The 11,620-nt window shown below is 40.4% G+C and overlaps 1 protein-coding gene across 1 annotated transcript; it reads right to left on the bottom strand.

The window, feature by feature from the left end:
• Positions 1–687: 687 nt before the first annotated feature.
• On the bottom strand, positions 688–6,441 carry TDRD15 (tudor domain containing 15). The gene has a single exon (XM_041480988.1). The coding sequence runs from the start codon at positions 6,436–6,438 to the stop codon at positions 688–690; it is 5,751 nt and encodes a 1,916-aa protein (XP_041336922.1). The 5' UTR covers positions 6,439–6,441.
• Between the last annotated feature and the right edge of the window lie 5,179 nt (positions 6,442–11,620).

Raw genomic sequence — 11,620 nt, 5'->3', positions numbered from 1 at the left:
ATGGGGATCCAGATTTTTGGCTTAATCATAGTAAACATTTAAACTTTTCTCACATGGAAACTCTGGAATCAGAACCAAAGAAAATAGTATGTCTGGCATCTTTGTTTTCTGAACATCCAAAATATGGAGACATCACCCTGTAAACCAGATGTTACTGCAAATAAATATCATTTATATACGTACAAAAACTTCAACAAAAAGGCTATTTGGTTTATATTGCTTTGAAGTAGTGCTTTTCTAACTGCAACCTACTGATCATTCAACCAATTCTCTGACAGCAGCTTCAGACGCTGTCTTTCCAGACTGCAGAACATCAGAATCACAAGCCTCAACCAGTGTTTCTGGTTGCAGATTTACTGTGTGTTATGACAACTTTCCTTTTCTTGTCATCATAATGCTGAAAAAATCCCATCCTCACAGTACTGTCCATCTTTCGCAGGTTTTCCTTCCTTTCAGTGTTGCAAACTCAGATCCTTTGTTAATGGTATTCCAGCAGCCACTTTACCACACTCTCTTCTTTGAAACTTTTTTATAGCTAATGCTGTGCTTCAAAAGGCTTTTTTGTTTCTCTTCTTTGCCTGACTTCTGTCAGCAAAATCAGAATTGTTATCATAATTATATTCTGGTTCACAAAGGGAAGCATAGTAACTAGAATCTGGCCACTTCACTTGCAATTCTTTTTTCTGATTAGAGTCTGTCAACTGCAATGGGACAGCACCTACTGTGAGAGCAGACTGCGTGGCCTGCAGCAATTAAGGCATCAGACAGATTGCTGTCTTCACACAAAACATCCACCTCTAACTTCATTTCAGAGCCATAGTGGATAAAATGAAATATCAGACCTGGTTTATGAAGAAGCTGCTGAAACAGAAGTATGGCTTCCTCACTCCAGTGCTCCCCCTTGCCAGGTACTGTATCATGTAAAGAGCAAGAGTGTGCCAAGCGTGGCAAGTGTAACAGACTTTCTGGAACAACTTTAAGTTTATGGATATCAGAATAAGGTATGGTCCTCAGAAAGCCGTAATCAATAAACGTAAGAACAACAGACTGATCTGTTACTTCATTAATTTCTGCCCTGTACCACTCTGCTTCCTGCCCAAACTCGATCAAGCAGCTAGCACCAGGTATCACAAGTTCTTCTGGCAGAACCGGCAAGTTGTCAGGAAGGTCAGAGAGCAGCAGGGACAAGTTTCGCATGCAATCAAAGAAGATTTCAAACTGGATGCTGAAGTTTGAAGGATCAGTAACTGCAGTTGCACACCCAGGATATGTTCTGCCACTACGCAGCAGCATCCACATGACTGAATTTATGTTGAATGACGTATCAAACTCCTTACAGTTTGTATTACTACATTTTTCTGGTCCAACAATTGTCCAACAATGACTTAAGAGCTGGTTCAAATACTCCTGAAGTGTAACTTCTCCCACTAAAATATCTACCTCCCAGATATCAGATGACTTCAAGTATCTCAGAAACAAGATCCTTATTTCACAATCTAGAAGTGCATTTACTACATGGTCTAAGTAAATTTTCTTCAGGTTTTTAAAACAAATCCACCTACAATAAACAGCTTGTTTAGGAATACTCTTAATCTCATCACTGAGCATCTTTGCATTATTTAAGGACACCATCTCACATGTGCCGTAATCCATGAAAAAAACTAGCATTAACTTTTCCCTGACAAATTTCTTTATCACTTTTGATCGATTCCATTTTAAGTTCCTTTCAGATTGTGTAATGCATTCCAGACCCTGTTCAATGTCATCCACTCTAAGCAAATCACTTCTTTGTGCTTCTTTGTCAAGCATTACATTTAGCTCATGTAGTATTTGCAGATTTTTAAGTAACTGTACATAAAATTCTCCATTCTTTGAAATATTAACTACTTCTGCTGCTTCTACTTGTCCAGAATTTAACACCTGATGAAGTAGACGTAAGGGTTTTACAGAAGTATTTTTTATCCCAGGAGCCTTGGTTTTATTTTGGCCACCTGAACTATTCTTAGACTTTCGAGAATTACCACGTTTAGGCCTATTTTCCAAAGAAAATACCCATGTGCTATTCCACCTTATGCTGTCTATTTTATGCAAAAGGCTGTTAGACAACGACTCTCCATCACAAATTACATCTATTTCCCATTTTTCTCCATGTTGCTGTAAGAACTTGCAAGCTACTGGCTTGTCACTTACTGCTCTTGCAAAATATGCAGCACTTTCTTTAGTCCAGCTTTCCCCAGGAACACTTTTTGCACTAAGGAAACAATGAACACTAAACCTTGGCAGAGTTAAGAACTTTTCTGGAATCCTGCAGATTTTTGACGAACTTACAACTGCAGCATTACCATAGTCAATAAATTCTACCTCATAGGAGTTTCCTGATTTCAGAGTTTTAATAACTGCTCTGTAGTAAAAACAATCAGCATCATGCTCTGCAACAATGAGATCCCCTACCATGAGCTCATTTAAGCAATTTTCCCAACCTCTATTCTCCAAGCTTTCATTCAAATCATCTGCTAGTTTTATTATTAAGTTTTCATCCTCTGCAAAGTGAATATAGAAACTTGATGGACTATTTATATGAGAAATATAACCTGCTACTTCAGTATTCACCTGGATATCACGTTGAGGAAGGCTGATTAATGTAGGTGTATTTTTATTACTCCTTTCCTGTTGACCTGTACAATTCGGTCTTTCATTCTGAGAGTCAGAGAGAGCATTTACAGTTATTTCCTTTAAATGTAAAGCAGAATAAGATAGGGAGTGAGAAGCAGGTTGTCCAATCCAAGGTTCCTCTCCGTTCTCCAGAAGAGCACTGAAACTATTTCTAAAACCTTGCTCTTTGCTGTCCTGTAAAGTCTGCTGTTTTGAGAATCCACTACACAACTTTGGTATGCTACATGCAGTTTGCTCATATCCAAATTTCTCACCAGTATCTGCCTGGTAATGCTCATCACCGGCTTGGCTTTCCTGTGCCAACTCTTCCAATACCTTTTCTTTAATTTTCTGACTTACTGTGAGCTGTCCATCATACAACTCCACAACAATCTTTCCATCTGGTTCTCTGGATAAAATTACAGCCTTCAGCAATTTACCAAGGAATGTTTTCACAAACCATGTAGTAATTCTTGCTGGAAATTCTGCCCCCCTAAGATCTGACAGACAGAATTTAATACCTTGCATGGGTGTGAATAGTAGGTCAGTGGCAGAATCTGGAATAGGCATCAACTGATCTCTCTCCACCATACTCCTATTTCCAAAATCCACATAGTCAACCAACAGAAAGGACGTTGATTCCACAGGAAAAGCCAAAGCTCTGTAAAAGAGACCATCTTCCACATACTTGGCTATACACAGTCGTGTATTGCCATGATAATTTGCATTACTTGACATTTTACTTACGTCACTAACCCTCTTCATCAATGCCTCAAGAGTTTCAGAGTTGCGGTTAAGGTGACAATAGAATTCTGAAGGACTATTTATGTGAGTTATATAAACCTCCTCCTCACTTCCAATTTTTATATTGAAAGATGAATAGCAAAAACTATACAAAGAACCCAAAGATGAAAGGTTTCTCAGTCCAACACATTCAGGCTGGGTGAGACCACGTTCTCTGAGGAATTCCTCTACACTAGCAAGTGGAGTCTGTAAGTCAACTACATTACATAAACAGTTGGGGCTCACAAGAACAAGAGCATAAATGGTACAAGTCAGTGGTCCTCTAGGAGAAGAAATGAAGTCTACAAACTGTCTATGCACTTCTTCAGACCAATTCATTGAGTCAGTCTGTAAGATTACATTTTTAAGTCCACATCGAAATGCTTGACTCTCTAGAGCTAGAAAATCTGGAAGAACACCCTGTACATCTTTAAGTGAAACTCTTTCCTGATAACCATAGTCTACAAAAACCACATCAACTTCATTTGTGGATACCTCCTGCACAACAGTGGCTCTATACCACTTCCCATCTTTGGGATACTTAACAACACAGGCAACCTGTCCAGTTTTGTAGGGATTGGTATGATCTTTATAGTATGTCTGAATTTGTCCCATTAAGTTATTTAGCTCTGGCAGTTTGCTTTGCAGTTGACATGAAAAATCTGCTGGGGAAAAGATGCAAGAACACACCACTTCATGAGCAGCTCCTGGCCTAAACACAAGCTCCTTATAAACTAATTTTTCCTCACATACCATTTTATGCATTTTAGAGACAGCACCTTCTCCTGAACAGGATGGCACAACAGATTCTCTAGGCACTGGCAGCACATTTAATGATTTTTCCTTCTGAAGCATGTCTCCATTTCCAGACACCTTATTTTTGCAAATATTACTGGTGTTCTCTGCATTGATTTTTTCTTTTTTACATTTGAGGTGATTCCCACTGTGCCGCTTTTTTGCTGCCCTCAGAACAGAATCTGGTGGCTTTAGCCGATATTCAGCATAACCAGCTTGAACCATACACGTGGCAACGTTTCCTTGCAGGAAACCAGTATGACACTGCACATTAACAATGTACTTGTTGTTTTCCTTTCCAACAACATGAAGTAGCAGTGGTTTGTTCAACACCATGTTTTTAAAGAAATCAGTTTCTTTTTTAACCCACACACCATCAACAGGAAATGTGCAAGCAAGGGAACAACACATAGCTAAAGCTGGTATATCAGAAAACTCAGGAAGCAATGTTTTCACATAGTGACAAGGTATAGTATCTGTATTTCCAAAATCTAAAAAGTAAACCATAATGCTAACACGAAACACTTTTGTGACAACACCCCGGTAATAACACCCATCCCTGCTATACCGGGCACAGCACAGCAACCCAGGCTCTGGCTTTTTAAGGACCATCTCATCATCTTTATATTGACTGTAGGTGCAGGCAATGTTTTTCATCAAGGCATGAAACTCCTTCTGGTATCTACACGTTTGAATCCAAAAGTCAGATGGATTTACAACATATACTACAAAAGCTCCATAAAAAGAGTTCATTTCCATCTCTACTCTCTTGCAGTGGCTGGAGAAAGAAATGTCCTGTTCAGGTAAGCAGGTTTTTTTATCTTTGTTTCCAGAGTAATTTTTAGATGAATTGTTTCTCTCAGGACTTGGTTTGTCGTTTAGTGCAATACTTCTGGTTTTTGTTTCCAAAAGCGAGACACATGGGGCAGCTGTCTCATTCTGGTCTTCGAGATGCTCAGCATTAATTCCAAGATTTTGTTTCTGCAGCGTTATATAATACAAGCGTTCAGTGTTATTGTATAAATCAACTTGGACACAGACAGAGGTTTGTCCTATTAAGGCTTGTGTAAGTTCTTTGAGCTGAAATTTTATTACTGTTTCATCCTGACTACCAAAACAAGACAGTGTACATGGAAATGAAACCATTGGTAACGTCATGAACTCAGCTTTCAGTTTCCAAATACAACTAGGTGGCACAGCTTCAATAATGCCAAAATCCATAAACCAGACCTCCACGTGGTCAGAGAGGAGTTGTTTTATCACTCCTCTATGCCACTGTCCATTTTGCCTCTTGGCAGCACAGAGCAGCCCGAAACTATCACAAGATGTGGTATTTTCTCCAACAAGAGCTTCATAGTACAAATGCATAGCTCCTGTCAAACACTCCAGCTCTTTCTGCCATTTCTGTATCTGACAATAAAATTTATTTGGGCTTACTGCACCAGTTATTTTTACATTTTCTTTACTACCAACAGGTAGACATGGAAAGAGTTGATCTGGAACATGCCAAAAATCTGTTGGTTTCTCAGAATTATTTAAGGTAAGTAACTCCCTGAACGGATACTTCTGTGTCAACAGTTGTGGCATTCTCTTACAAAGCATTCCTTGGGGCAATGCTCTTAAAGTTTCTACAACAAGACAAAATGAATCTCCATCAATAAATTTACCTAGCTGCAGTTCAAGAACATCAGTAATAATCTTAGGCACTTCTAGAATAAACAGCTGATATGGTGTAACAGCCTTCACATGACCAGTGATCTGTAATCCTACCAGAGATGAAAAATAGTTAACAGCTTTTGGACCCCATCTTTCTCCAAGAGGAAGTATGCTTGCAAAAACACCCAAAACCACCTTTGGAGGCAGCTGAAACAACTTATCACTAGCAGCAGCAAGATGTGTTTCCTCAACAGCCAACACATGTCCAGTGTCTATAAGGAAAGTCTCACAGATATTCCCTTTTTTTCTCAGAACTCTTCCTCTATGCCATTCTCCTTCTGTGTCTTCCACCAAGCAATATCCACCAACAGAGACATCATCTTTTACTTTGAACACACGCTGTATTTCATTTTGTAGTATGAAATAGTCAAGCTCACATCCTACGTTGTACTGAGCCTGGAACACTATAACCAAGCACTCAGGATGACATTCTACATGAGTTATCTTCAATTTCTTATCTACTGAGTCTGGTGAAGGAGTCAGAGATTCCATCCTGTCTGCAAAGAAAAAGAGTATGACCATCTTGATAATTTTATTTTTTCTTTGCAGCTAATTCCTTACATGATGTTTGTTTTCAAAATGGTTTAACAGCATATTATTAAAATTCTGGCTAAAACATGTACTAAACATTTAAAAATGTCATGTCTTAAGCAACTGGGATACATTCCACACAATTCTCTTAGTAAAGACATGCTCAGATTACATGAAAAAAAGTACCTCTGGATTCATTCACATGGCAACAGACTGGTTTTATCACTTGAGATTAATTTTTAACCAAAATGTTGCTCCCACAATAACACCAAGGTATTCCAGTCTGTTTCTCCTTTCTTTTCATATGTAAAAGACCAAGGACTCATCCCCTACTCACCACTCTGCATTTTCTGTCTAAATCACTTCTTCAAATCACTGACAATTTATAGCTCCATGCTCTACTGTTTACTCTGGCTGTCTGTACCAATTGTACCAATAGCATATTTAAGGTTCTCATAATTGCAAGGACATGCTGAGATTATCATCTATGTGCAACATTTCTGCACCGCTTATCAAGTAACAACTGTGCCAGCTGGGTTTTGTATGGTCTCAAAACTCCAATTCTGACACCTTTAATATCTTGAAAACATTCAGATACTTTTCTGATCTATAAACCAGTCTTGAAGCCCAACTTCCAGTTTAATTCAAACATCAATGATTCAGTGAATCTCTAACTTCACATTGCTTAAAAAGGCTGTGTATGACAAAAATTTAATCAAGCAATTCCATTAAATGAACTGCTGCTCTAACAAAGTAATTTAAGGTAGAAAACATCAAATGCAAAGACAGTGGATAAATGCTCAAGGATAGTCTGGACAAAGATAACCTTGATTTATGAATTTTTATGTAAAGCTGGAACTTAAACTTTGAGTTTCAACTACAAGGTTTTAGGGCAAGCTACCCCTTAGCCTGCAAAAAATCTTCAGTGAAACTGTCACGATAGTTTTCATCACAACCAAACATGAAGTAGCAAGTGAATACACAACCCGTCTTCAGAAAAAATATTGATCCCTATCATTCTAGTTCACAAAAAAAAAATTTAACCCCTCCCCCCCAAAAAAAACACAAACAAAAAAAACCCTGTAATAAAAAAATGTGCACCCCTACTGTAATGCAGTAGGGCAGAAGGATGGAGGATGAATAACTTCTAAAACCAACCAGAAAAACAAACCCCAAAAATCAAAACCACTGGACACCAAAAAAAAACCTCCTCCCAGTAAAAGCAGCATCAAACCCAGATCTGACAAATTCCTGCTTCAACAAGGCCCCTTTTATCCACCTTCCATTGTAACAGAAAGTAAAAATCTGGGTGCTTTTAATGAAAGCAAACAGCCTTAAGGAATTGGTGTTGTCTGCCTGGAAGAAACATTTGATCACTACAAAGATTTAGACTTTAGAAGGGGCCTGACTGAAACTTTGCTCCCTGCTCCCTTTTTTTTTTTCCCCCCCTTCACTGAAACTATGCCCTACTTGCACTAACACATAACAAAATAAAACTATTTGTGCATTAATGCTTGTCTGTTATCACAGTCTGAACAACAGCATCACACTGACACGGCCACATTTCTACAGCTGACAAAATGGCCTTTTGCTGTTTACTCACCTTTCCACCTTCATTAGTAACACATCTTCTAAAGCAAACACGGCCCAGTAGTGGACAACTACCTATTTCTCTATGAGGAAGAAGGGTAGAAAAATGATTAGAAAAATACACATCAACTAAATTCTTGTACTACTTCTGTTACTGAGAGCACCCCTGAGGATAAAGTCTTTGGGGTGTTTGTTGACAAGAAGCTCAACATGAGCCAGCACTGCCCACTCACAGCCCAGGAAATCAAACACAACCTTGGCTGCATCCACGGCAGTGTGGGCAGCAGGTCCAGGGACTCTGCCCTGCCCTAGCGAGATCCCTGCAGGGCTGCATCCAGCTCTGGGGTCCCCAGCACAGGAAGAACATGGACCTGCTGGAGCGAGCTCAGAAGAGGCCACAAAAGTGATGAGAGGGCTGGAGCATCTCTCCTAGGGAGACAGGCTAAAGGAGCTGGGTTGTTCAGCCTGAAAAAGGGACAGTTCCATAGAAACTTTACAATACCTAAAGGGGATGGAAAGGGACCTTTTACAAGCGCATAGGATAATAAAAAAGGAGGGAATGTCTTTTAACTGAAAGGGAGTAGGTTTAGAATAGATATTACAAAGCAACATTTTACAGTGAAGAAAATATTTTATTGTGAAAAGAAACATTTTATTGTGAAGGTGGTGAAGCACTGGAACAAGCTGTGCAGAGAAGCTGTGTCTGCCCCATCCCTGAACAAGCTTAGGATGGATGGTTTTCTGAGGAACCTGGTCCAACAGAAGGTGTCCCTTCTTTTGGGCCCACGGCAAGGGGACTGAAACTGGATGAACTTTAAAGTTCCTTCAAACTCAAACAATTCCATAATTCTCTGAATCCTCCTCCTGCCTGATAAACACACCCTAGAAGTTCCTCATACTTAGTTGAACTACAAACTTAAGACCACAAAAAACAAAATTACAAAACTGAAAAAACTGAATCCACCCTCCTAAAATCACAGTCTGGCTATACTTCCATCACTGAAGCTCAAAAACCCAAACTAGTCAGAGGACAGCACACAGGCACCCAACACCTACTTTCTAAGCAGGAGTGGTCACACATTTGTATTTGCTTGCAACTGTTAAGCCATTAAAATGCATACTTCTATCACGCACCGCTAACTTTAAGACAATTAATGCCATAACAAAGGGACTTTTAAATGCAACCAAATGCAAGACACAAGGTACAGACTGAGCCGCCTGTACTCCAAAGCAGGCGCTCTGACCGGCGCTGTCTAACGCGGCACTCACCTAAGAGGAGCCGGGCACGGGCAGGAGGGCACGGGCAGAGGCTGCGGCCACCCAGGGGGGTCGAGGGGTCGGGGAATGGAGCAGAGCGGAGCGGAACAAAGGGGAGTCCAGCGCTCTCCAGCAGCCGCCGCAGCCGCGTCACCGCACTCGGGCGGCAGCGCCGAGCAGGACCCGGCGGCGCCGCACGCCCAAAATGGCGGCGCGAAGCGCGGCCGGAACGTGCTGCCCGGGAACGCGCGTGCGCAGCGGCACCGCCCGGCACTTTCTCTCCTCGGGCGTGGGGCTCAGGAGAGCCCGGGGTAAGGGCTGCGGCCGCGGGTTCGAGTCCCGATGCCTCCTTCCCGCGGGCGCTGCGGCCTGGCTCGCTTTCCTTCTCGAGCTGTGCTTTATTAGTTTGTGTGCTTGCTTCTCGTTGTTTTTCTTTACGTTTGCATGTGTCGTGTTTTTGGGGTGTCACCTGAGAAAAATGCCCGTGGGTCACAGAACTTACTGGAGCTGCCTGAAGAGGATTCAAGAGCTCTTACTCTTTTCCATCAGCAAAAAGAAATTCTCTAGGCTGAGAAAGGTACATCTTAACAGAGGGCAAAGTGCTGCCCCACTTGTTTTTGCATGTACGTCAGATTTTATTTTTCTTAGGGGCTCGGAGGCAGTGTTATTTTTTTATTTTATTTGGGGTTATTTTACAAAGAGTATAAGCTGAGGTGGTCTCAACAAGAGAACTTGATATGAAGTATACTCCTGTAAATATCAACATGATGCTATGTCTGTAACTGACTGCACTCTAGAAAGGGCTCAGCTGCATATAATAATTTGTAAGGGTTATCTTCAGTTTTTGCACTTTGTTTTCTCAAAATGTCAGCATTGCTGCTACACTTTGCAAAGTTGAGAGAGAAAAGCTGGGTTTGCAATACTTGAGGATGTACTAATCCCTGATGCTATAAGTAGCTGTGGAATTATTGGTTTTTCTCTGTTATGTGTTAACTTTTGCAAATTATTATTAATCACAATAATTTTGATGTAATGCAGTTTATAATTACTTTAAACTGTTTTTGATATAGTATAATTTGTCAGTTTTTGTGGCCAGTCCTCTGGCCATGTGTCCCAAAAACAGCTATTTTATATTAAAATCTGTATAATAGATGGTTAAAATGGTATGTACCTACTTGCATTAACCCTGACATTTACAGGAGCTCTTAATTTGATTTTGTAGGTAAGCCGTCGTGTTTATCAGGGTTAAGTATTTGTAAGAGTTACTCAGAACAAAGGTTATAGAAGTCTATCACTGATGGAATTTCAATTTCATGTTTCTGGGTAAAATGTAGTTTATCTATGTAGTTTTGCTTGGTGTCAGATGATCAGACTTTACATGCATAGCCTAGTTAGAGTTATGTAAGAATGGGCTTCATTTGTACCACATTAAGAGAGAGGAAATAAAACCAGATCTTTTGAAGAAGTTGGATTCTTGCAGGATTGGAATGTCAGACTGAAATCTGGAACCCAAGGTTCTATATTGTGTTACCATTTCCTACATTGTGAAAGGAAAGGGTTGCCTAAGACTGGGCAATTCAGAAGCCCTAGTTCCTGGATAAAGACCAGTCCAGAACTTATGACTACAAAACACTAGGCTGTGGGGTATGGTTATGTTTTTGGTGGTAGTTGAGGCTGAAGTCGGTCCTAAAGGCTACCACTGCTTTTTTAAAGGCAGAGACTCCTCCATTTTTTCCTACTAAAGTTACAGTGGTGATGGCAGCTGTAATACAGTCACCTTCTGGTTAGAGCACTCAGAAATGCAATCTTGCAGCTTGAGCTGGTTTTAGAAATGTGCACCATTTCCCTTCAGCGTGCCTTAACCATGGGCAGTTGTGCGTCTTGCTTGCCTGAGGTTGTGCTGGGATGTAGGATGGGGATGTGGGGGGCAAGGAAAAACAGAAGTTATAACCAGGCAATCTGACAGGTACAATAGGATGCTGGAGCTTTCTTGCATTTTCTGAAAGGAAAAAAGAACTTTTTTGCTAGTTATGAGTTTGTCCCAAAATTTATTTGAAATTTACATAATTACAGGCAATGAAAGAACATGTCTTTTCTGACACTCGAGTGGAGGTGGTGTTTGATGCTCTTTACTCAGGAGTTGAATGATTTTTATTTTTTTTTCCCCCAGGCTTGATATCCACATTGGAAAATGCCAAGTAGGCATAAAACACTGCCAGATCTCAGAAGTGAGGTCCTTCAATAACATTTGTGCCATGAAGAGTCACTATAGGTCATTGGAAGCAATCAGGAAGCA

Source organism: Pyrgilauda ruficollis, unplaced genomic scaffold, assembly GCF_017590135.1.
Source record: "Pyrgilauda ruficollis isolate IOZ18807 unplaced genomic scaffold, ASM1759013v1 scaffold54, whole genome shotgun sequence".
In the NCBI taxonomy this organism is placed as follows: domain Eukaryota; kingdom Metazoa; phylum Chordata; class Aves; order Passeriformes; family Passeridae; genus Pyrgilauda; species Pyrgilauda ruficollis.
This window is presented reverse-complemented; position numbering and strand designations above follow the sequence as displayed.

What these genes read in the sequence shown, in the direction of transcription:
- TDRD15 (XM_041480988.1), bottom strand. Translation starts at nt 6,438, where the DNA reads ATGGAATCTCTGACTCCTTCACCAGACTCAGTAGATAAGAAATTGAAG.